General features: G+C 38.3%; 1 protein-coding gene and 1 pseudogene across 6 annotated transcripts in view; one reads left to right on the forward strand and one right to left on the reverse strand.

Annotated features, from left to right (window-relative positions):
* The window catches only part of ELAPOR2 (endosome-lysosome associated apoptosis and autophagy regulator family member 2), a 225,067-nt gene that overhangs the window by 43,833 nt on the left and 153,869 nt on the right, over positions 1-27,365 (reverse strand). For all 6 annotated transcript variants that reach the window (XR_005217011.1, XM_037836548.1, XM_037836549.1 and 3 more), the window contains 2 exons: positions 16,977-17,157; positions 15,861-15,989 (listed from right to left, as the gene is read on the reverse strand). Coding sequence is in view for 5 of the 6 variants with exons in the window: in XM_037836548.1 (XP_037692476.1) it covers positions 15,861-15,989; positions 16,977-17,157 (310 nt within the window). In the remaining variant the exon portion in view is untranslated. The remainder of the gene's footprint in view (positions 1-15,860; positions 15,990-16,976; positions 17,158-27,365) is intronic.
* Positions 17,611-23,872, forward strand: LOC119534331 (annotated as a pseudogene).

Consider the following 27,365-nt stretch of genomic DNA (forward strand, 5'->3'; position numbering starts at 1 on the left):
AAATTGTTTAAGGTAGGATTGACATCTTAACAATATTTAGTCTTCCAAACCATGAACAAGGAATATCCTTCCATTTATTTAGGTCTTTTTAATTTCTTTTAACAATGTTTTGTAGTTTTCTGTGTACAAGTCCTTTACATTCTTGGTTAGATTTGTTCCTACCTATTTGTTTTAGTTGCTATTGTGAATGGAATTTTTTTTTTTTTAATTTCTTCGTCTGATTGTTCATTGTTTGTATATAGAAACACTACTGAGTTTTGTGGATTAATCTTGTACCCCACCATTTTGCTGAATTGATTTATTGGCTCTAGGAGTTTGTTGTGTTTTCTTTTTTTTTTTTTCCCCCAGGATTTTCTGTATATAGGATATCATCTGCAAATAGGTAAAGTTTTACTTTTTCCTTTCTAATTTGAATGCCTTTTATTTCTTTTTCTTGCCTAATGCTCTAGCTAGAACTTCCAATAATGCTTTAGCTAGAACTCCTACTGTTAAATAACAGTGGTGATAGGGGGCATCCTTATCTTGTTGCTAATCTCAGAGGGTAAGCTTTCAGTCTTTCACCATTAAGTAAGATGTTAGCACTGGGCTTTTCATATATGTGTTTCAACATGTTGAGGATGTTTCCTTCTGCTCCTACTGTTCTAAATGTTTTTTAAAAAGAAAGGGGGCGGGGCAAGATGGCAGACTGGTGAGCTGTATGTTTTAGTTACTCCTCCAGGAAAGTAGGTAAAAAGCCAGGAACTGCGTGGACTGGACACCACAGAGCAATCTGTCTTTGGGCATAATTCATACAACACTCATGAAAACGTGGAACTGCTGAGATCAGCGAAATCTGTAAGTTTTTGCGGCCAGGGGACCCGCGCCCCTCCCTGCCAGGCTCAGTCCCGGGGGAGGAGGGGCTGTCAGCTCCAGGAAGGAGAAGGGAGAATTGCAGTGGCTGCTCTCATCGGAAACTCATTCTACTGATTCAAACTCCAACCATAGATAGACTGAGGCCAGACACCAGAGACTCTGAGAGCAGCCAGCCCAGCAGAGAGGAGACGGGCATAGAAAAAAAACAACACGAAAAACTCCAAAATAAAAGCAGAGGATTTTTGGAGTTCTGGTGAACACAGAAAGGGGAAGGGTGGAGATCAGGCCTTGAGGCGCATATGCAAATCCCGAAGCAAGGCTGATCTCTCTGCCCTGGGCACTTTTCCTTAATGGCCCTGGTTGCTTTGTCTATTAGCATTTCAATAACCCATTAGATCTCTGAGGAGGGCCGTTTTTTTTTTTTTTTTTTTTTTAAATCCTTTTTTGCTTTTTCTAAAACAATTACTCTAAGAAGCTCAATACAGAAAGCTTCAAAGAATTGAAATTTGGGCACGTCAAGTCAAGAGCAGAACTAAGAGAGCTCTGAGACAAAAGGCAATAATCCAGTGGCTGAGAAAATTCACTAAACAACACAACTTCCCAAGAAAAGGGGGGTGTCCGCTCACAGCCACCATCCTGGTGGACAGGAAACACTCCTGCCCATCGCCAGCCCCATAGCCCAGAGCTGCCCCAGACAACCCAGTGTGACGGAAGTGCTTCAAATAACAGGCACACACCACAAAACTGGGCGTGGACATTAGCCTTCCCTGCAACCTCAGCTGAATGTCCCAGAGCTGGGAAGGGGGAGCAGTGTGAATTAACAGAGCCCCATTCAGCCATCATTTGAGCAGACTGGGAGCCTCCCAACACAGCCCAGCAGCCCAGAACTGCCATGGGGGGACGGCACTCACCTGCGACATAGCACAGTCATCCCTCAACAGAGGACCCGGGGTGCACAGCCTGGAAGAGGGGCCCACTTGCAAGTCTCAGGAGCCATACGCCAATACCAAAGACTTGTGGGTCAGTGGCAGAGACAAACTGTGGCAGGACTGAACTGAAGGATTAGACTATTGCAGTAGCTTTAAAACTCTAGGATCATCAGGGAGATTTGATTGTTAGGGCCACCCCCCCTCCCCGACTGCCCAGAAACACGCCCCACGTACAGGGCAGGCAACACCAACTACACACGCAAGCTTGGGACACCAATTGGGCCCCACAACACTCACTCCCCCACTCACCAAAAAGGCTAAGCAGGGGAGATCTGGCTTGTGGAGAACAGGTGGCTCGTGGACGCCACCTGCTGGTTAGTTAGAGAAAGTGTACTCCACGAAGCTGTAGATCTGATAAATTAGAGATAAGGACTTCAACTGGTCTACAAACCCTAAAAGAACCCTATCAAGTTCAGCAAATGCCACGAGGCCAAAAACAACAGAAAATTATAAAGCATATGAAAAAACCAGACGATATGGATAACCCAAGCCCAAGCACCCAAATCAAAAGACCAGAAGAGACACACCTAGAGCAGCTACTCAAAGAACTAAAGATGAACAATGAGACCCTAGTACGGGATATGAAGGAAATCAAGAAGACCCTAGAAGAGCATAAAGAAGACATTGCAAGACTAAATAAAAAAATGGATGATCTTATGGAAATTAAAGAAACTGTTGACCAAATTAAAAAGATTCTGGACACTCATAGTACAAGACTAGAGGAAGTTGAACAACGAATCAGTGACCTGGAAGATGACAGAATGGAAAATGAAAACATAAAAGAAAGAATGGGGAAAAAAATTGAAAAACTCGAAATGGACCTCAGGGATATGATAGATAATATGAAACGTCCGAATATAAGACTCATTGGTGTCCCAGAAGGGGAAGAAAAGGGTAAAGGTCTAGGAAGAGTATTCAAAGAAATTGTTGGGGAAAACTTCCCAAATCTTCTAAACAACATAAATACACAAATCATAAATGCTCAGCGAACTCCAAATAGAATAAATCCAAAAAAACCCACTCCGAGACATATACTGATCACACTGTCAAACATAGAAGAGAAGGAGCAAGTTCTGAAAGCAGCAAGAGAAAAGCAATTCACCACATACAAAGGAAACAGCATAAGACTAAGTAGTGACTACTCAGCAGCCACCATGGAGGCAAGAAGGCAGTGGCACGATATATTTAAAATTCTGAGTGAGAGGAATTTCCAGCCAAGAATACTTTATCCAGCAAAGCTCTCCTTCAAATGTGAGGGAGAGCTTAAATTTTTCACAGACAAAGAAATGCTGAGAGAATTTGCTAACAAGAGACCTGCCCTACTGGAGATACTAAAGGGAGCCGTACAGACAGAGAAACAAAGACAGGACAGAGAGACTTGGAGAAAGGTTCAGTACTAAAGAGATTCGGTATGGGTACAATAAAGGATATTAATAGAGAGAGGGAAAAATATGGCAAACATAATCCAAAGGATAAGATGGCCGATTCAAGAAATGCCTTCACGGTTTTAACGTTGAATGTAAATGGATTAAACTCCCCAATTAAAAGATATAGATTCGCAGAATGGATCAAAAAAAATGAACCATCAATATGTTGCATACAAGAGACTCATCTTAGACACAGGGACACAAAGAAACTGAACGTGAAAGGATGGAAAAAAATATTTCATGCAAGCTACAGCCAAAAGAAAGCAGGTGTAGCAATATTAATCTCAGATAAAATAGACTTCAAATGCAGGGATGTTTTGAGAGACAAAGAAGGCCACTACATACTAATAAAAGGGGCAATTCAGCAAGAAGAAATAACAATCGTAAATGTCTATGCACCCAATCAAGGTGCCACAAAATACATGAGAGAAACATTGGCAAAACTAAAGGAAGCAATTGATGTTTCCACAATAATTGTGGGAGACTTCAACACATCACTCTCTCCTATAGATAGATCAACCAGACAGAAGACCAATAAGGAAATTGAAAACCTAAACAATCTGATAAATGAATTAGATTTAACAGACATCTACAGGACATTACATCCCAAATCAACAGGATACACATACTTTTCTAGTGCTCACGGAACTTTCTCCAGAATAGATCATATGCTGGGACATAAAACAAGCCTCAATAAATTTAAAAAGATTGAAATTATTCAAAGCACATTCTCTGACCACAATGGAATACAATTAGAAGTCAATAACCATCAGAGACTTAGAAAATTCACAAATACCTGGAGGTTAAACAACACACTCCTAAACAATCAGTGGGTTAAAGAAGAAATAGCAAGAGAAATTGCTAAATATATAGAGACGAATGAAAATGAGAACACAACATACCAAAACCTATGGGATGCAGCAAAAGCAGTGCTAAGGGGGAAATTTATAGCACTAAACGCATATATTAAAAAGGAAGAAAGAGCCAAAATCAAAGAACTAATGGATCAACTGAAGAAGCTAGAAAATGAACAGCAAACCAATCCTAAACCAAGTACAAGAAAAGAAATAACAAGGATTAAAGCAGAAATAAATGACATAGAGAACAAAAAAACAATAGAAAGGATAAATATCACCAAAAGTTGGTTCTTTGAGAAGATCAACAAGATTGACAAGCCCCTAGCTAGACTGACAAAATCAAAAAGAGAGAAGACCCATATAAACAAAATAATGAATGAAAAAGGTGACATAACTGCAGATCCTGAAGAAATTAAAAAAATTATAAGAGGATATTATGAACAACTGTATGGCAACAAACTGGATAATGTAGAAGAAATGGACAATTTCCTGGAAACATATGAACAACCTAGACTGACCAGAGAAGAAATAGAAGACCTCAACCAACCCATCACAAGCAAAGAGATCCAATCAGTCATCAAAAATCTTCCCACAAATAAATGCCCAGGGCCAGATGGCTTCACAGGGGAATTCTACCAAACTTTCCAGAAAGAACTGACACCAATCTTACTCAAACTCTTTCAAAACATTGAAAAAAATGGAACACTACCTAATTCATTTTATGAAGCTAACATCAATCTAATACCAAAACCAGGCAAAGATGCTACAAAAAAGGAAAACTACCGGCCAATCTCCCTAATGAATATAGATGCAAAAATCCTCAACAAAATACTTGCAAATCGAATCCAAAGACACATTAAAAAAATCATACACCATGACCAAGTGGGGTTCATTCCAGGCATGCAAGGATGGTTCAACATAAGAAAAACAATCAATGTATTACAACACATTAAAAACTCGAAAGGGAAAAATCAATTGATCATCTCAATAGATGCTGAAAAAGCATTTGACAAAATCCAACATCCGTTTTTGATAAAAACACTTCAAAAGGTAGGAATTGAAGGAAACTTCCTCAACATGATAAAGAGCATATATGAAAAACCCACAGCCAGCATAGTACTCAATGGTGAGAGACTGAAAGCCTTCCCTCTAAGATCAGGAACAAGACAAGGATGCCCGCTGTCACCACTGTTATTCAACATTGTGCTGGAAGTGCTAGCCAGGGCAATCCGGCAAGACAAAGAAATAAAAGGCATCCAAATTGGAAAAGAAGAAGTAAAACTGTCATTGTTTGCAGATGATATGATCTTATATCTAGAAAACCCTGAGAAATCAACGATACACCTACTAGAGCTAATAAACAAATTTAGCAAAGTAGCGGGATACACGATTAATGCACATAAGTCAGTAATGTTTCTATATGCTAGAAATGAACAAACTGAAGAGACACTCAAGAAAAAGATACCATTTTCAATAGCAACTAAAAAATCAAGTACCTAGGAATCAACTTAACCAAAGATGTAAAAGACCTATACAAAGAAAACTACATAACTCTACTAAAAGAAATAGAAGGGGACCTTAAAAGATGGAAAAATATTCCATGTTCATGGATAGGAAGGCTAAATGTCATTAAGATGTCAATTCTACCCAAACTCATCTACAGATTCAATGCAATCCCAATCAAAATTCCAACAACCTACTTTGCAGACTTGGAAAAGCTAGTTATCAAATTTATTTGGAAAGGGAAGATGCCTCGAATTGCTAAAGACACTTTAAAAAAGAAATCGAAGTGGGAGGACTTACACTCCCTGACTTTGAAGCTTATTATAAAGCCACAGTTGCCAAAACAGCATGGTACTGGCACAAAGATAGACATATAGATCAATGGAATCGAATTGAGAATTCAGAGATAGACCCTCAGATCTATGGCCGACTGATCTTTGATAAGGCCCCCAAAGTCACCGAACTGAGCCATAATGGTCTTTTCAACAAATGGGGCTGGGAGAGTTGGATATCCATATCCAAAAGAATGAAAGAGGACCCCTACCTCACCCCCTACACAAAAATTAACTCAAAATGGACCAAAGATCTCAATATAAAAGAAAGTACCATAAAACTCCTAGAAGATAATGTAGGAAACATCTTCAAGACCTTGTATTAGGAGGCCACTTCCTAGACTTTACACCCAAAGCACAAGCAACAAAAGAGAAAATAGATAAATGGGAACTCCTCAAGCTTAGAAGTTTCTGCACCTCAAAGGAATTTCTCAAAAAGGTAAAGAGGCAGCCAACTCAATGGGAAAAAATTTTTGGAAACCATGTATCTGACAAAAGACTGATATCTTGCATATACAAAGAAATCCTACAACTCAATGACAATAGTACAGACAGCCCAATTATAAAATGGGCAAAAGATATGAAAAGACAGTTCTCTGAAGAGGAAATACAAATGGCCAAGAAACACATGAAAAAATGTTCAGCTTCACTAGCTATTAGAGAGATGCAAATTAAGACCACAATGAGATACCATCTAACACCGGTTAGAATGGCTGCCATTAAACAAACAGGAAACTACAAATGCTGGAGGGGATGTGGAGAAATTGGAACTCTTATTCATTGTTGGTGGGACTGTATAATGGTTCAGCCACTCTGGAAGTCAGTCTGGCAGCTCCTTAGAAAACTAGAGATAGAGCTACCATTCGATCCAGCGATTGCACTTCTAGGGATATACCCGGAAGATCGGAAAGCAGTGACACGAACAGATATCTGCACGCCAATGTTCATAGCAGCATTATTCACAATTGCCAAGAGATGGAAACAACCCAAATGTCCATCAACAGATGAGTGGATAAATAAAATGTGGTATATACACACGATGGAATACTACGCGGCAGTAAGAAGGAACGATCTCGTGAAACATATGACAACATGGATGAACCTTGAAGACATAATGCTGAGCGAAATAAGCCAGGCACAAAAAGAGAAATATTATATGCTACCACTAATGTGAACTTTGAAAAATGTAAAACAAATGGTTTATAATGTAGAATGTAGGGGAACTAGCAGTAGAGAGCAATTAAGGAAGGGGGAACAATAATCCAAGAAGAACAGATAAGCTATTTAACGTTCTGGGGATGCCCAGAAATGACTATGGTCTGTTAATTTCTGATGGATGTAGTAGGAACAAGTTCACTGAAATGTTGCTATAGTATGTAACTTTCTTGGGGTAAAGTAGGAACATGTTGGAAGTTAAGCAGTTATCTTAGGTTAGTTGTCTTTTTCTTACTCCCTTGCTATGGTCTCTTTGAAATGTTCTTTTATTGTATGTTTGTTTTCTTTTTAACTTTTTTTTTCATACAGTTGATTTGAAAAAAGAAGGGAAAGTTAAAAAAAAAAAAAAGAAAAAAGACAAACAAGTAAAAAAAAAAAAAAAAAAAAAAAACACGATGTAGTGCCCCCTTGAGGAGCCTGTGGAGAATGCAGGGGTATTCGCCTACCCCACCTCCATGGTTGCTAACATGACCACAGACATAGGGGACTGGTGGTTTGATGGGTTGAGCCCTCTACCATAAGTTTTACCCTTGGGAAGACGGTTGCTGCAAAGGAGAGGCTAGGCCTCCCTGTATTTGTGCCTAAGAGTCTCCTCCTGAATGCCTCTTTGTTGCTCAGATGTGGCCCTCTCTCTCTGGCTAAGCCAACTTGAAAGGTGAAATCACTGCCCTCCCCCCTACGTGGGATCAGACACCCAGGGAAGTGAATCTCCCTGGCAACGTGGAATATGACTCCCGGGGAGGAATGTAGACCCGGCATCGTGGGATGGAGAACATCTTCTTGACCAAAAGGGGGATGTGAAAGGAAATGAAATAAGCTTCAGTGGCAGAGAGATTCCAAAACGAGCCGAGAGATCACTCTGGTGGGCACTCTTACGCACACTTTAGACAACCTTTTTTAGGTTCTAAAGAATTGGGGTAGCTGGTGGTGGATACCTGAAACTATTAAACTACAACCCAGAACCCATGAATCTCGAAGACAGTTGTATAAAAATGTAGCTTATGAGGGGTGACAGTGGGATTGGGAATGCCATAAGGACCAAACTCCACTTTGTCTAGTTTATGGATCGATGTGTAGAAAAGTAGGGGAAGCAAACAAACAGACAAAGGTACCTAGTGTTCTTTTTTACTTCAATTGCTCTTTTTCACTCTAATTATTATTCTTGTTATTTTTGTGTGTGTGCTAATGAAGGTGTCAGGGATTGATTTAGGTGATGAATGTACAACTATGTAATGGTACTGTAAACAATCGAAAGTACAATTTGTTTTGTATGACTGCGTGGTATGTGAATATATCTCAATAAAATGATGATTAAAAAAAATAAATAAATAAAAAATAAAAAAAAAATAAAAAAAAAAAAAAAAAGAAAGGGTGCTATACTACAGGCATATAGGAAAAGACAGGAGGGAGAGGTTTGGAGAAAAGTATAGAAATGAAGACAGTTAGGAAGAGTAAAAAGAGAGAGAGAGGAAAAAAAATAAAAAATAAAATAGGACATATAAAATCCAAAATACAAAATGGTAGATGGTAGCACAATACTGTATGTACAGTGAAAAATGCTGAGTGTGAGTAGGGTTGGAAGAGGAAGGTTAGGGGTATGCATGACACCAGAAGGAAATAGAGAGGATAAGGACTGGGACATATAACAGCGAAACCTACAGTGGTCAATGATGGTGAGTAAATGTACAAATATAAGAATGTTTTTACATGAAGGAGAACAAACGAATGTCAACATTGAAAGGTGTTAAAAATGGGATGGTATAGGGGGAAAAATACAATCAATGCAAAATAGAGCCTATAGTTAACAACATTGTTATATACGTCCATGAAAGGTAACAAAGACAATATACAAAAGCTAAATGTCAATAAGAGGAGGATATAAGGGAGAGGTATGGGACTTTTGGTGTTATTGTTGTTATTTCTCTGTTTCATTTTTAATTTTTTTCTTCATTTTTTTTCTTCTCCTTTCTTTGTGTAAGAAATGGAAATGTTCTTATATAGATTGTGGTGATGAATGCATAACTATGTGATTATACCAGGAACCTTGACTGTTTACTTAGGCTGAATTGTATGGTGTGTGAATAAAATTGTTTAAAAAAATAAACAGAAAGATACAAGTGCTGGAGAAAATGTAGAGAGGGATGTACCTATTCACTGTTGGTAGGGAAGCAGAATTGTACAGCCCATCTGGAGGGCAGTGGTAGTTCCACAGGAAGCCAAGTATAGAGATATGAAACTGCAACCCTGCTATTAGGTATATACTTGGAGGGATTGAAAAACAGGGGCATGAATGGACATTTGCACAGTAGTATTTATGGTGGCAGTAGTTACAATTTGCAATGGATAGAGGAGGCCTAAGGGTACCTTGACTGATGAACGGAAGGGTCAACTGTGGTGTACACATACAATGGAATACTGAACAGCTGCAAGAAGGAATGAAGTTAGCAGACATGCAACTAGATGAATGTACCTTGAGGACAGTATGCTGAGTGAAATAAGCCAGAAATGAAAAGACTAATATTATAACACTTCACTAATATGGACTAAATATAATGTTCAAATTCTGAGAATTTACAACTCCTATTGTAAAGGTTCCTAGATTGTAAGCTCTTACAGCAGTCACATCTATTCCTGAGTTGTTACAGTTATCTCTAAATTCTGAGATGCAGGGCTCTTTGTGTATAACCTGGTCATTCCCTGGAACTTTGGGTATCTATGTGACACCTGAGACTCGAGCTAGAGTTCTTCAGCTATGAAAGTCAGTATTATTCCCTAGGGCAAATGTTAAAAAAAGCTGAAGAAGAGATCATACTTCAATTAGAGATATGAATGAAGCTGATCTGTTAGGACTAAGGCACATCACACTAAAGTGTAAAGGATGATACACTGACAATGTTTTAAAACTTCAAACTTCTGTGTGAGATCAAAGGAAGAAATGTTTATTTGTAGCAAAATTTATATTTTCTGTAGCACACTATCTAATTTAACTTGTATGGTCAGTTTATTTGACCACCATAATTACATGGAACCTTGAACAGGGAGTGAGATCTTGTTGGTTTGTACAGGTTAGTGTGATGCCCTGATACATCCCAGAGTAATTTGGGCAGAGAATTAAAAAAAAAAGTATGTGCACAGCCCCATTGAGGGATTGGGGGAAAATGCAGAAATATTAAACTTCCCCACCAGGGGAATTTCTGATACTCTCGCAAGCATTGGGGACTACCAATTTAATATGCCAAGCCCTTGATCTTGGGGCTTACCCTAATGAAACATTCCTTGCAAAGAAGAAGCTATGCCTACTTATAATTACACCTAAGAGTCACCCCCAGAGAACCTCTTTTGTTGCTCAGATGTGGCCTCTCTCTCTCTAAGCCAACTCTGCAGGTAAACTCACTGCCTTCCCTGCTACATGGGCCATGACTCTCAGGGATGTAAGTCTCCCTGGCAACGTGAGACATGACTCCCAGGGATGAGCCTGGCCCTGGCATCACGGGCTTGAGAAAGATTCTTGGACCAAAAAGGGAAGAGAAATTAAACAAAATAGAGTTTCAGTGGCTGAGAGATTTCAAATGGAGCCAAGAGGTCATTCTGGAGGTTATTCTTATGCATTACATAGATATCCCCTTTTAGTTTTTAGTGTATTGGAGTAGCTAGAATGAAATATCTGAAACTGTTGAACTGTAACCCAGCAGCCTTGTTTCTTAAAGATGATTGTTTAACTATATAGCTTTTACAGTGTGACTATGCAATTGCAAAATCTTTGAGACTGACACTCCCTTTTTCCAGGGTATGGACAAATGAGGAAGAAAACAAAGACAATAAATAAATAAATAATGGGGGGGGGGAAGGGGTATGAGATATTTTTAGTGTTCTTTTTAAAATTTTTATTCTTTTTTTTGGAGCAATGAAAATGTTTAAAAATTTATTGTGGCGATGAATGCCCAACTATATGATGATACTGTGAACCACTGACTGCACATTTTGGATGACTGTCTGGTATAGGAATATATTTCAATAAAATTCCATTTAAAAAAGTGAAAAAAAGAAAAAAAGAAAGTGTGCTGTATTTTGTCAAATGCATTTTCGGCATGAATTGAGATGATCATGTGGTTTTCTTCCTTCATTCTATCAATATGATGTATTACATTTTCTCACGTGGAACCAACCTTGCATACCTGGGATAATTCCCAGTTGATCATGGTGCATAATGCTTTTAATATGCTGTTGCATTCAGTTTGCTAGTATTTTGTTACATATTTTTGCATCTACATTCATATGAGATATTGGTCTGTAGTTTTCTTGTGGCATTGTTATACTGCTTTAATATGAGGGTGATGTTGGCCTTGTAGAATGAGTTAGGGAGGGTTTCCTCCTCCTCAATATTTTGGAAGAGTTTGAAGAGAACTGGGGTTATGTCTTCTTGGCACGTTTGATAGAGTTCCCTGTGAAGTCTCCTGATCCTGGGCTTTGCTTTGTTGAGAGGTTTTTGTTTACTGATTCAATATCTTTACTAGTAATTGGTTTTTGAGATCTTTTTTTTTGAGTCTATGTATGTGGTTTGTTTGTTTCCAAGAAGTTGTCCATTTCATCCAGGTTATCTAATTTATTGGAATACAGCTGTTCATAATATCCTCTTATAGTCCTTTTTATTTCAAGGAGTCAGTAGTAATGTCTCCCTTTCCATTTATGATTTTCATTATTTGTATCCTCTCTTTTTCCCTGTCAGTCTACTAAAGGTTTGTCGATGTTATTGATCTTTTCAAAGAACCAACTTTTGGTGTTACTGATTTTCTCTTTTGTTTCCTATTTCAATTATCTCCACTCTAATCTTTGTTATTTCCTTCCTTCTGCCTGATTTGGGTTTATTTGCTCTTCTTTTTCTAGTTCTTCCAGTTTTGAGGTTAGGTCTGATTTGAGATCTTTCTTCTTTTTTAATGTAAGCATTTGAACTACAAATATCCCTCTCAGCATTGCTTTTACGGCACCCCATAAGTTTTAGTATGTTGTATATCCATTTTCATTCGCCTCAAGATATTTCCTAATTTCCCTTCTGATTTCCTCTTTAACACATTGGTTGTATAAGAGTATGTTTTTAAATTTCCACTTATCTGTGAATTTTCCATTTCTCCTTCTGTTACTGATTTCTAGCTTCATTCTGTTGTGGCTGAAAAAGATACATTGTATTATTTCAATATTTTTTAATGCATTGAGACTCATTTTGTGACCCACATATGGTCTATGATGGTTAATGATCCAAGTGCACTGGAGAAGAATGTATATTCTGTTGTCGTTGGGTGCAGTGCCTGCAATGTCTGTGGGTCTAGTTGGTTTAGATTATCATTCAAGTCCTGTACTTCCTTACTGATCTTCTGATTTGATGTTCTATCCATTATTTAGAGTGGTATGCTAAAGTCTCCTACCATTAATGTATAACTGTCAGTATCTACCTTCAAATCTGTCAGAATTTGCTTCATGTATTTTAAGGCACTGCTGTTAGGCGCATATATTTTTATAATTGTTAAACCTTCCTGTTGGATTGTCCCATTTATTATTATATAAGGACAATCTTTGTCCCTCATAACTATTTTTTACTTAAAATCTATTTTTTCAAGTATTAGTATAGCCTCCCCAGCTCTCTTTTAGTTACTACTTGCATGGTATATTTTTTTTTTATCATTTCACACTCAACCTACTTATATCTTTGACTTTAAGGCGAGTCTCTTGCAGACACCATATAGGTGGGTAATGCTTTTTTATCTTTTCTGCCAATCTGTGCCTTTTGACCAGAGAGTTTAATCCATTTACACTTAAAGTCACTACTAATGATACAGGACTTTCCTCTGCTATTTTGCTATTTAGCCTTTGTAAATCTTATACTGTTTTTGAACCTCTCTTTCATTAAAGCTTATTTTTATATTTATTTGCTTTCTTGTGTCATACCATATTGAGTGCCTTCTCACTTCTATCTGGATATATTTTGCATCTATTTTCCTTGTGGTTACCATGGAGTTAAAATGTAACATCCTAAATAAGCAATGCTAAAGGCAGTTCTTCAGACTGAAAGGAAAGATGTGCAGAGGGGTATAGAAATATATGAGCATGCAATTGAAGTTAAGTTGGTATTTAACTTCAATTGCATGCTCATATATTTCTATACCCCTCTGCCCCCCAACTTTTTTTGTACTTGTTACCACTTATATCTTTGTACATTTACTTTCCAAAAACATAGATTTATCATTATTTTTATGCAATTGCATTTTGCCACCTGTAAGGAATAAGCAGTGGAGTTACATACCAAACAACACAATATAATAATACTGGCATTTATAATTACCCAAATGGTTACCTTTACTGCAGATCTTTCTTTCTTTATGCTGCTTTGAACCACCATCTAGTGTCCTTTCCTTTCAGTCTGAAGAACTGCCTTTAGCATTGCTTATAGGGCCAGCCTATAATGATAAACTCCCCCAGCTTCTGTTTATCTCAGAATGTCTTAATCGCTCCCTCATTTTTGAAAGAGAATCTCACTGGATATAAAATTGTTGACTGGTCATTTTTTCCTTCACCACTTTAAATATTTCAACCCACTGTCTTTTTGCCTGCATGGTTTCTGACAAGGAAGTGGCCCTCAGTCTATTTGGGACTCCTTGTACTTAACACATTGCTTTTCTCTTACACATTTCAGAACTCTCTCCTATCCTTTGCATTTTGTAGGGTAATCAATATGTGACAGGGTGTATTTTTCTTCATGTTTATCCTGTTAGGTGTTCTTCTGAGCATCTTGGTTGTGCATATTCACATCTTTAGCTAAGTGTGCGAAGTTCTCTGTCATTACTTCTTTGACTATTCCTTCTGTCCCTCTCTTTCTTCTCTTTCTGGGAGATCCATAACATGTGTATTAGTGCGCTTGATGGTGTTCCATACCTGTCTTAGCCAATTTTCACTTTTAATATTTCTTTTTCCTTTCTGCTCCTCAGCCTGACTCACTTCAAGTGTCTTATCTTCAAGTTCACTGATTCTTTCTTCTGCCAGCTCCAATCTGCTTTTGAAAACCTCCTGGGAATTTTTCACTTCAGTTACTGCGTGGTCTTCAACTCCAGTATTTCTGTTTGGTTCCTTTTTAACATTTCTGTCTCTTAGACTCTCATATTGTTCATTCATTTTTTCCTGATATCCTTTATTGATTTCTCTGTACTCTCCTTCATATCCTTGAGCATTTTTATGATCACTTTTTTAAAGACTTTGTTCAGTATGTCCACATTCTCTTCTTCTTCATTGGTGATTTCTAGATTTTTATCCTCTTCCTTTAGGTAGCCCATCGTTTCCTGTTTCTTTGTCATGTACTTTTTGCACACTGTACATTTTAATACTTTTAAATGTTAATTCTGGGATTTACCCCTGGGATGTCTGTTTGTTGGTTTTATAATCAGCTGGTGATAACTCAAGAGATTTTTTTGAGCATCAGTCCTCCTATCAGGAAGGTCTGCCCAAAGAAAATGCAGTATGCAGAGTTTTCCCTGTCTCTCTGGGCCTGTGTCTCATCCTGGGCTTTCGTTTGTTAGTTGTTTTAGAGTTCCCCTGCTAACAGGAGTTTGGTTGTCCCCTCTGTTTCCCAGGAGACAGACCTCCTTCTCTTGGGTGGTTGACACTGGCAGTCTTTTGCTCCAGAATGTCTGCCTTATAGCTTTTTACATTCCTTTCGTTGTCTCACGCTGCTTTTTCCTGGAAGACAAATTCTGGGAGGAGGGTCACCCCAGAAAAGACTTGACCAAGTCAGATTTTCCAAGCCAAAATAAGGACAGGGTACCACAAAGATTGTGCTCCAAAATCTTCTCTGATGGCTCCACACAGCTAAGCTTTCCTGGCCTGCCCAGCAAATGCAGCCCTTCAGCTAACTGTTACCTGCAGCCCTGAAGAGGCCCTGTATCTTTAAATCTTCTCAGCCTCCACCAATGTCTGCTGAGGGCTGAAACAATAGCTGCCCTCAGAGCCTGGAACCAGTGATCTGAATTCACTAATCAAAAGCTGTGTTCAGCAATCAGCCATGCCCACTCCTGTTTTGGGGATGAAGACTTTCATTTAAAAAATCCTACAACTCAACAACAAAATTTAAAAAAAGCTAAATTTTTAAATGAGCAAAAAGACTTGAAGAGATATTTTTCCAATGATGATATACATAGAGACCAAAAAGCACATGACAATACACTCAACATCATTAGTCAACAGGGAAATGCCAATCAAAACCACAACGAGAACCATTTGACACCCACTAGAATGGCTATGATTTTTTTAAAAAAGGAAAAGAAGTATTGGAGAGGATGTGGAGAAATAGGAATTCACGCTCATTGGTGGAAATGTAAAATGGTGCAGCCAACGTAGAACATAGTTTGGTGGATCCTCAAAAAGTTAAGTATAGAATTACCACATGACCTGGCAATCACACCTATAGGTATATACCAAAAAGAACTGAAAGCATGGACTCGAATAGATATCTGTACACCCATGTTCACAGCGACATTATTCAAAATTGCCAAAGGTGGAAGCAATGAGTGTCCTTCAACAGATGAATGGATAAACAAAATGTGGTAGACAGGGCAAGTAGCCAAATGATGAGACTGAAGTTTCCTCCTACCAGGTACAGTATTGTTATAGGGAGCTGAGCCTGAGAGCTGATTCTGAACTCACCATTCATTCCATCACACTTCGAATTTCCAACATTGAAGCAGGAAGTTTTCATATTGCCAGGAAGGACATTCCACCACTTATATTCAAATCCCAGTGCAGGCTCTGTTCCTGCTGGACACCGTCTACAGTCTACAGGAGACAAGTGGAACAAAAGTAGATTGTTTAAAAGTATACAGTTGGGAAATTTTAAGTATTTACCAAATACTTAAATACATCTGGACAACTTCCTCTTCTTCTGTTCCCGACACCACTAAACTGCCTTAATCAGCAGAGAGGGAAGTGGGAAGGAGAGATATTCGATCACCAATTCCCTCAGGAATGGATAACTTTCTTTTTCAAAAGCAATCTGGAAAGAAAGAACTGGATAGAGTATACACGTATATACTTGACCAATATGATAAAGGAAACGGATATAGAATCTTTTAAAATGATTTTCCCCATCATTTCTGGGAACAACTATTAACAATAAAAAATTATTTTTATTTATAATTTATTTTATTATTTTATTATTTATTTAATTATTTTTCAGAAAATTAATGGTACTGTATTGTATATGTATTGTGATCCTGTTCTACTCAAGTTAAAACAAATTCTGTAACCATTTTCTATCTTATTATTTGGTAAATACTTAAAATTTCCCAACTGTATACTTTTAAACAATCTACTTAGGAACTATTTAAACTGCCATATGATCAAAATGAGAAATTTTGCTATTATTGTGGCAAAAAAGATGCGATTCATTATTCCAAAACTAAATCAGAAGAAATGATATTTTATACCTGCATAAATACATGTGCACTTTTACACACACACTGGAAAAGGAATGCTTGCTTATCCTTAACATTTAAATGCAATTTTCTCCAAAGGCAAAGAGTCATCCTATTAAGAGGGTGTTACACAAAACGTTGTTACAAAGCAATCTTTCTTGTATGTTAAATAAGCCACTGCAATCTCACAATTCATTATAATTTTTCTCAACTTTTTTTCAGTTGCTATGAGATAAGAAATTGTGTGTCTTAAAGAACTCTGCCTTAAAAACAATTTAGGACAAGGTCACTGTACTACAGCAAGATTATTTTGCTAAAGGTCCTGTTCTCGAATCAACTGACTTCCTACCCTTTGTTCCATCTGAAAACGTTCCAGGAGGGCAGGGACGACAAGACGATGAGCCATTATTGTAAAATCCAGGGTTGCAAGGTGGACAATCCCTCTTCTCTCCAGAAGGGGGCAACCTAATAGCATCTGTGAGGTCCTCCCGGCAGATTTTGGGCTCTATCCATTTGTACATTATCTGTGTCTGCAAAAACAGAGCATGCCAGTCATATAACAAGCTTTATTTACTTTTAAGTTCTAAAAATAATTATATTATTATTATTAAAATAAAAATGTTAAACTGAAAGTCTAGGAAAAATCCAAACAGATGACAGAATAGAAGGACCAGCAGAAGAGAATCTACAACATAAGTGACAAAATGAGAGAAAGAGAAAACTCTGGGAAGGAAATGGGCATTACTACAAAACGTTTTTTACTCTAAGCCACAGGGAGCCTTACCCCTTACATATCATGTTCCTCATTATTTCACGACTTCCTTTAAAACACAGGTAAGATCCGGTGTAATGGCAGCATGGTGGAGCTCTAGGTGACATTTGCAGACAGAAAGAGTAAACTGTCAAGAAATTCAAACTATTGGGTTCTTGCTATTTGCAACAATTTAAGAGGAATTTGATTCATTGGTTCAGCTGGCAGCAAAATGAAAAGTAGTGTGGCACAGACAAAAAATTCTTCTGGTCTTGACAGAAGAGAAAACTATAATTCTTATCAGATGATCTCCTCTCCAGAAGACAGATGTTAGATATACAGAACAAGAAAGATTCCGCGCCACACCACCCCCCCCGCCCCGCCCCAGGATAGAGATTACTTTGATTATAGCAGGTCAGACGATAAGCATTCAAGAAGAGGACGTTCTTATGATAGTGGCATGGAATCATGATGTAGAGATCGAGAAAAACACAGAGAAAGAGAAAGAGAAATAGAATGGAAAAGGTCCCAGAAATCCCCATCTCCTGCAAGAAGAAATCCAGAACCATCAGTAACCCAGAGCTCCTCTGCTCAGGATGAACCTACTGCAAAGAAGAAGAAAGAGGAGTTGGATCCTCTCCTCACTCATACTGGTGGAGCATATATTCCTCCTGCAAAGCTCAGAATGATGCAAGAACAGATTATGGATACAAACAGCTTAGCATGTCAGAGAATGAGCTGGGAGGCCCTAAAAAAGTCAATCAATGGTCTTATCAACAAAGTCAACATTTCTAATATAGGTATTATCATTTAAGAGCTTCTTCAAGAAAATATAGTTACAGGAAGAGGACTGCTGTCCAGATCTGTTCTGCAAGCAGAGTGCTTCTCCAATATTCACCCATGTTTATGCAGCACTAGTGGCAATTATTAACTCAAAATTTCCACAGATTGGAGAATTAAATCCTCAAGAGATTAATTCTTAATTTTCAAAAAGCTATTGAAGAAATGATAAGCAACTTTGTTTGATTGCTTCAAAATTTGTAACACATCTTATTAACCAAAATGTGGCACATGAACTTTTTTTTTTATAATAAATTTTATTTTGAAATAAGTTCAATCTTACAGGAACAGTTGCAAAAACAGTACAAACCCAAACCCCATACATAGAACTCCATCATACCCCAACCCCCCTCCCCGGATACCCCGATCCATCACCTTTAAGACCCTGTCACACCACCGTCTCTTTCCCTCCCTCTCTCCCTCCCTCCCTCCCTAACACCCATCATCTATTGCTCTGTCCTCTGAACATATGAGAGCAAGCTGCACATATCTTGAACAAACAATATAATTCACATATATCTTTCCCATGGACAAGAACATTCTTTTATGCAATCTGATTAAGCGCAGCTAAGTTGTTCAAGAAATTCAACATTGATATAAAGCTTACATTCCATATTTCCTTTTTTTTTTTTTTTCTTGTGTCCCATCTTTGTCCCTTTGAGCCTCCTCTCCTCCGACCTCAGATCCCATCCAGGATCATCCTTGGCATTTAATTGTCATCTATTTAGACTGTCTTATTTTTTTTCAATTGTGGAAAGATATATATAGCCTAAATCTTCCTATTCCACTCCCTCCCTAGCATTCCACTAGCGGGATTAATCACATGTAGAATGTTGCAATGCTACCACCTTCTGACCATCCATTTCTAGAAGTTTCCCTTCACCCCAAACAAAAACCCTACTCTCATTTCTTAACTCCCCATTGCCCCTTCCCCCACTTCTTGGAACCCCTACTCTACTTTTCATCTCTATAATCATATTCTCTGATACTTTCTTCGTGTTTACCATGGGGCTTAAATTTAACATCTTAAATCTATAACAATCTTGTTTTTCTTTGATACCAACTTAACTTCAATAGGACATGTAAACTGTGTTCCTATACTCCTCCATTCCCCCACCTTTATGTAGTTCTTGTCAAGAATTACATATTTTACATTGAGTCCAAAACCACTGATTTATCATTACAGTTTATGCATTTTAGATCCTGCAGGAAGTAAATAGTGGAGTTATAAATCAACAATACAGTAGTACTGGTATTTATATTCACCACGTGATCTTTACTGGAAATCTTTATTTCTTCATGTGGTTTCAGTCAACTGTTTAGTGTCCCTTCCTTTCAGCCTGCTTAGGACTGATCTACTGGTGATGAAGTCCCTCAGCTTCTGATTATCTGAGAATGCTTTCATATCCCCCTCATTTTTATCCTTCAGGTGTTTGTGATTTCTCCAAGTCTCTGATGGTTATCGACTTCTATTTGTATTCCATTGTGGTCAAAGAATGTGCTTTGAACAAATTCATTTTTTTATTTTTTATTTTATTGAGGCTTGTTCTTATGTCCCCGCATACAGTCCATTCTGGAGAAAGATCCATGATCACTAGTGAAGAACGTGTGTCCCAGTGACCTGGGATGTAATATTCAATAAATGTCTGTTAAAAGTCTCTATATCTCTCTCTCATTTCTTTTTTTCTCTGTCGGTAGGGCTTGCTTTAGTATCTGAAGCAGGGCAGGTCTTTTATTAGCAAACTCTCTCAGCATTTGTTTGTCTGTGAAAAATTTAAGCTCTCCCTCAAATCTGAAGGAGAGTTTTGCTGGATAAAGTATTTTTGGTTGGAAATTTTTCTCTCTCAGAATTTTAAATATGTCATGCCACTGCCTTCTCACCTCCATGGTGGCCGCTGAGTAGTCACTACTTAGTCTTATGTTGTTTGCTTTGTATGTGGTGAATTGTTTTTCTCTTGCTGCTTTCAGAACTTGCTCCTTCTCTTCAGTATTTGACAGTCTGATCAGAATATGTCTTGGAGTGTGTTTATTTGGATTTATTCTATCTGGAGTTTGCTGGGCATTTCTGCTTTGTGTATTTATATTGTGTAGAAGGTTTGGGAAGTTTTCCCCAACAATTTCTTTGAATACTCTTTCTAGACCTTTACCCTTCTCTTCCCCTTCTGGGATACCAATGAGTCTTAAATTTGGATGTTTTATTTTATCTATCATATCCCTGAGATCCATTTCAATTTTTTCAATTTTTTTCTCACTCTTTCTTTTGTTCTTTCATTTTCTGTTCTGTGCTCCTCGAGGACGCTGAGTTGTTGTTCAACCTCCTCTAATCTTGTATTAGTATCCAGAGTCTTTTAATTTGGCCTACAGTTTCTTTAACTTCCATAAGATCTTCTATTTTTTTATTTACTCTTGCAATATCTTCTTTATGCTCTTCTAGGGTCTTCTTTATGTCTTTTATATTCTGTGCCATGCTCTTCTTCAAGTCCTTTATATCCCGTGCCATGCTCTCATTGCCTGTCTGTAGTTCTTTGATTAATTGGGCCAAGAACTGTGTCTCTTCTGATCTTTTGATTTGAGTGTTTGGGTTCGGGTTCTCCATGTCGTCTGGTTTTATCATATGCTTTAAGATTTTCTGTTGTTTTTGGCCTCTTGGCATTTGCTTTACTTGATCTTTAATTTGTTAGAATTGCAGCTTGGTGACATACACTTTCTCTAACTAACCAGCAGGTGGTGTCCGTGAGTCACTTATTCCCCTCAAGCCAGTTCTCCCCAACTTTGTGGTGTGTGGGGATCTGATTCTTGTGGGGTACAACTGGTGCACTTAATTTGGGTGTGTTGTTGGTGCTGTCTGCCCTCAATGAGGGGCGTGTGCCTGAGTAGTTAGGGAGGAAGGGCAGGTTTAACAATCAAACCTCCCAGGTGTTCCCGGAGATTTAAGGCTGTTCTCTGCAGCTGACCCAAAAGTCCTTGTTATTGGCATAGGTTCCCTGGGATTTCCGAGCGGTTCCCCCCTCCTCTGCTGAGGCGGGGAGGGCCGTGCCACATCACAAGTGAGCACCGGCCTCCAGGGAAGCCCTGGGCCGCTGGGCTGTGTAGGGGCGTTCCCAGCCCGCTTCAAAGATGGTTGAATAGGATGCATTAACTTCCCCCTTTCCGCACAGTTCCGCCCTTCCAGCTCCGGGACAGTCAGCCGTGGGTGTATTCAAGGCCACTGTCCACGGCCGATATTGTGTCGTGTGAGCAGTGCTGCGGGAAAGACTCCCTGTCAGGCTGGGTTTCTTGGCTCGGCTCTGTGCTGTGTGTTCAGCCCCGGGCAGGAGTAGCCCCGCCCGCTGGGGAGACAGCTGCAAGTCATGCATTTTTGGGGGGTTTTTTTCCTCTCCTTTTGGCTCCCCTTTGCTCCCTGGACCCAAGACAATCAGCAGTGGGTGTGGGAAGGGGTATCCTCCACCCCAGACACCAAGGTGTTAGTCTAGACTGCTCCCGTCTTATCTGCAGCTGTTCCCGGGCTTCTTTTTTAAAAAAAAAAAAAATGCCAACCCACCGTTTCCCCACACCGCAGCGTGGCCGAGGGACTCAGCCGACTCACTCACTCGTTTCAGAATGCAGACTCCTGGTTTCACCAAACGCACGTTCCCTGTGGCTTTAGCAGAGCTTGTCCAGCTGGTGCTACTCTGGAAGTGGTGTTCTGGGTCACTTCTGGTTTTTTATCTAGTGTTTTCCACGGAGGTGATTTTTGCTCTGTCTCACCTAGCCGCCATCTTAGGTCCCCCCAGAACATGAACTTTTATGCTTAGAGATGCTCACTTTGCTCGTGGAAAGACAAACAATGAAAGTGTTGAAGTAGCCATTGGTTTTCTCAAGGAATGTGGCCTCAGATTAACAGAAGTGTCACCAAGAGGAATTAACGCTTCATGTAAACAACCTTGAAAGATTCTCCATGAGTCTGAAATTGACAAAAGAGTTCTGTATATGATTGAAATGATGTCTGCAGTAAGGATGGATTCAAGGACCACTCTATTATCCTAGTGGAAGATGATGATCAATTCACCCATGTGCTCCCTCTAGAGGATGATTATAATCCAGAAGATGTTCTTAATGTTTTCAAGATGGATCCTAATTTTATGGAGAATGAAGAGAAGTACAAAGCCATTAAAAAGGAAATTCTTGATGAAGGAGACAGTGACTCAAACACAGACCAAGATGCTTGAAGTACTGAAGAGGAGGAAGAAGAGGAGGATGAAGAGGGAGAAGGACAAAAAGTAACTACTCATGACAAAACAGAAATTAATCTGGTCTCATTCTGTCGCAAAAACTTGCTATTCAGTCAAGTTTAGATTTTGAAGAATGTGCTCACAAACTGCTGAAAATGGAGTTTCCTGAGAGTTAAACAAAAGAACTCTGCAACATGATACTTGATTGCTGTGTCCAACAAAGGATATATGAGAAAATTTTAGGCTTATTAGCAGGGCGTTTTTGCATGCTAAAAAAGAATACATGGAATCTCTTGAAACTATAGTCAAAGAACAGTAGGACATCATCCATCTCTTGGAAACAAACAAATTGAGAACTGTTGCTAAGATGTTTGCTCACCTTTTATAGACTGATTCACCTCCGTGGAGTGTTCCTGAATGTATAAAGCTGAGTGAAGAAAACACTACATCAACCAGTAAAATTTTTGTCAAGATATTTTTTCAGGAACTGTGTAAATACACAAGTCTTCCTAAACTTAATGCAAGATTAAAGGATGAAACCTTACAGCCATTCTTTGAAGGTTTATTACCCTGAGATAATCCAAGAAATACTCGATTTGCCCTCAACTTCTTTACATCTATAGGGCTTGGAGGTTTAATGGATGAAGTGCATGAGCATCTAAAAAATACACCAAAGGTCACTGTGACCCAGAAACCAGATGTTGAGCAAGATAAATCCTCCCCTTCCCCTTCCTCTTCTGCATCCTCCTCTTCAGAGCCTGACTCCTCTGATTCTGAATCTGACAGCAGTGATAGCAGTTCAGAGTCTTCCAGTGAGGAGAGCAATTCTTCAACTACTAGTAGCCATAGTTCTGCCTCACCTAAACATATAAGAAAGAAGGCACAAGAGAAAGCCAGAAACAAATAGATAAATTGATCAGGAAACAACAAACAAATGATAGGAAACAAGAGGAAAGAAGACCAGGACAAAGGCACCAGGGGACAAGGACAGAGAGAGAAAGAAGGTCAGAAAAACACAGAGATCAAAATTCAAGAGATCCAAATTGGAGAGATCCCAGAACAAAATACACTGCAGACAGAAGGGTGCCATCTGAATGAAATAGTTACAGTAGGGCTGTGAATGACAGAGACGAAGAAATGCACATAGATTTCGAAAACAAGCATGGTGATCCCAAAAAGAAGAGAGGAGAGAGAAGAAATTCTTTTTCTGAAAATGAGAAGCACAGGCACCAAAATAAGGACAGTGAAATTTTTAGAAGAAAAGAGAGATCAAAGTCAAGGGGAAAAAATAGAAAATATTCAGGCTCTAGAAGTGATGAAGATAGGTATCAGAACAGTGCCAAGAGATGATGGGAAAAATCTTGCAGGTACTCTGAACAGTCCAGAGAATCAAAGAAAACTCAGGATAGATGAAGAGAAAAGTCTACAGCAAAGCAAAAATAACCCTACAAAACAACATAAACTGAACATGCCTTACATTTGGCCAAAATGAAATATTTTTTACACTGATTGACAAACTTTCTGGAGAATTCTTGTATAAAGTACCAGTTTATATTTTGTAGTTTTAAAATGTCTTCATTTCAACATGTTTTATAATTGGTACATCTCAAGGCCCTCTACACAAACTTATTTGAAAAGTTTCACAGAGAGGAATGTAAGTCTTGCTTATATTTTGTGAATATAATATCAAATGCTAAAAAAAAAGGGTAAAATGATTATAGCACTTACTCTTCTATCCATTCACTTTATTCTTCTATCATACACTTCATAATGTAATTAACAGAAGGTTCCATACAGACACTGCATCTTTTTCGTTTTCACTACTCTCTTCTTTCCCCCACCCACAGCACATATTACCATGCTTTGCAGGTAATGCATACACACACACACACACACACACACACACACACACAAAAAAAATTATTTTTAAAAAGAATATATCGAAGCCTGACATTTCATAAATATCACTAGCTATTCTCTGAGTCTTTTTCAATAACTCAATATTATACTACAAGAGCTATAGCTAAAGTATTTTCTCCAAAAGCTTCTAGGCCTATTCCATGTTCTCAGAATAGGATGTTCTGACAGCCTGCCTTTAAGGAGCACAAAATATTCTAAACCTTATCCTTTATTCTCCCTCACGTGCATACACCACCACACAAAACAAAGTATAAGAAACTACCTGTATCTTGGCCAAACCCAGAAAGTTGTTATAATATCAGTAATTTTCTTCTTAAAACACAATTACTAAATGGGCTAACCATTTCAAAACAAAATTGATATGCTTAGCAAAGAAAAAAAAAAAGGTATTCTAAATGCAAACAGAAAAAGAAATCCACTTTTTTATAAGTAAATATTTAAAAAAAGAATCTAAAAGTTCCTTTCATTAGAAATACAACCTGCTGAAAGTATTCTTTCCTCTTAAAAACAATTTTTAAATCATAAGTCTAATATTGAATCTGGAGAACCAAAATTAAAAGCAATTCTTGATAGTTATTTCCAGTTAATAGAAAAGCATACATAGTAAGCTCTTTAGACTACTCAATTTTATTCTCAAGTATTTTCTTATGAAAGAGTAAATTCACCTTATCTGAAGATGGATACTTAAGGAAATGCTTTAAAAGGCAGATGCCTCAGCAGAACTATAAATAACATTTTTCCCTATTAAAACTCTTTTTCTACATTCATTTTATGGCCCACATCATGGTATAGTTTAACCACCCACTTCACCCATCTGCTTCATCTGAAAAATACTGGCCACTCCTGCCGGAGTTTCCTAAGTCTGTGAAAAAATAAATTAGAGTCTGTATCCATAAGGGATTCTCAGCTCCCCTGAGAAAAAGCAATGTAAAGTTTAGCGAATCTAAGCAAATGAAATAGCATTATATTTGGGAGACTGCCTTTTAAATGTTCTGGCTTAACAGATGTAGAAAACAAATTTCAAATTCAAGTCAATTCACTAATATGCTGATTTAAGTTAGCAAGAGTTCAAATTGCACTGGGTCAGGTGTGACCTACTGTTGGGTATCAGCAGTTCCCCAGGGGGGTTGGGGACAGGGCTGAAGCCAGGCACAGTGCACTGAATCCTGTAAACCACTTTAGGAGGCAGATATTATTATCCTCAAGTTTACAAATGAGGAAACTCCAGATTAGAGCTGTTAAACAACTCATCCCAAAGTCACACACAGCTAGTATATGCTGGTAAAGCCACCAGTCAAGGACAGCCAATTTGGTGAAGGTAAAAATAATAGAATATGCAAATACATTTGGATAAATCCGATAAACCACATGACTTTCAATCCAATCAAACCAAATTTTAAGAAATTAGAAAATGGTAACCACCTTTAAACATTTAGATACTTAGAAGTCAAATTTCAGGTGCTGTGTAGTAAAAGTTTTGTTTACAAAGCTTTTGGCTTCACATGGCAGATTTATTCTGTCTCTCTTTCTAATGGGGACAGACAGTTGCTCTGAAGTCTGGCTGACTGAGAAAAGATAGTAATTAATATTAATGATACTTAGCACCAGATGGCTCACAATGTAGGTGAAAAACCAACAATCAATTCATTTCTTGGCAAGTTGAGATAAAATTATGAAATGCTTTATGAAACCAACACTTGGATAGACCAAAACTAGCCAGATTAACAGTAAGAGTAAAGCAGGGCTACAGTGTCAACATATATTTTTATTAAGCGTAAGTTAAATACATTTTTAAAAATTACACGATGATATGTACACAAGGAAGCTTTTTCTCACATCAAAATAAAGTTCAAGACTAGGAGGAACAAAATCTTGACCAATTTTGAGACTGGACTTGTCCATAGGTGCCTGCTTTCTTCCTTCGAATGTCCCTGTCCAAATGTACTGAAGCTTTAGAGACTGGCTAGATTCCTAAAAGCTAAATTATACACACTTTAAAAGGGTCTATCAGCAGCCACCCCACCTAACTGCCTTGTTTCCCTTGAGATTCTGGCTCAGATGGTCTCAGGCAGGCAGGATATTGCTTGTCTCTCTACCCTTCACAAACCTTGATCCTTCACAGTTGTAAGCCACTGGGCACTCATCATTTGTCTCTCTTGGAATTATCCACAGCATTCTGCCAAGTTGTGTCTGACCCTCCTTCAAAGCCGGATCCAACATCCACACCTGCCCTAAGCATGTCCTCAGCACATGCACCTACATGTCAACATACACTTGGGTTCCTGTTCTGTAAAGCCTTTGCTGTTTTTCTGTTTTTCCTTGTAGTTACCTCCTTAACCCCCTTCTAAAGGCCCAGGAGCCTGAGTCATCTTCTTTCTCTATGTGGAAGATGCTATGGGGGATTTAACATTGTACTGGAGGTTCTAGCCTGGGCATTTAGGCAACAAAATGTCCTAAAATTGGAGAATGGTGAGAGTTGCACAATCCTGTGAATATACTAAAAGCACTGAAATGTATCCTTCAAATGGATAAATGATATGATATGGGAATTATATCTCAATAAAGACATTTTTTAAAAGATTTTTTTAAAAGCATATGGGGAAATTTTTACTTTAAACAAATTCAGAAATTCCTAGTCACAGAGAAATGCCATGCTTTTTTCCCCAACATCCTAATTAAGAAATGTAGACCCCAAATATATTTGACTTGCTTAAATCATTTAAGGATAAAGATAGATCTAAAATCCATACTCTTTTATATCCTATTTTTGTGTGTCCTCTATCCTCGCTCCTGCTGAAGTACTATGTTATAGGCATTGAACATTCAGAATAATTTGTAATATTTAAGATAAAGACTTTAGAGAGTAGAAGACAATCTGTTAGCAAAATGCTAGCAAACCCTCTATGACCACCATGAATTTCCTAGACCCAGAGATGGTGATGCTCAAGCACACTTTAATGCCTCCTCTCAAGAAGACTCCCTTCTAAAACATCTTTTCTGCCAGGCACTCTTCTAG

Source organism: Choloepus didactylus, chromosome 5, assembly GCF_015220235.1.
Source record: "Choloepus didactylus isolate mChoDid1 chromosome 5, mChoDid1.pri, whole genome shotgun sequence".
Classification (NCBI taxonomy): Eukaryota; Metazoa; Chordata; class Mammalia; order Pilosa; family Megalonychidae; genus Choloepus; species Choloepus didactylus.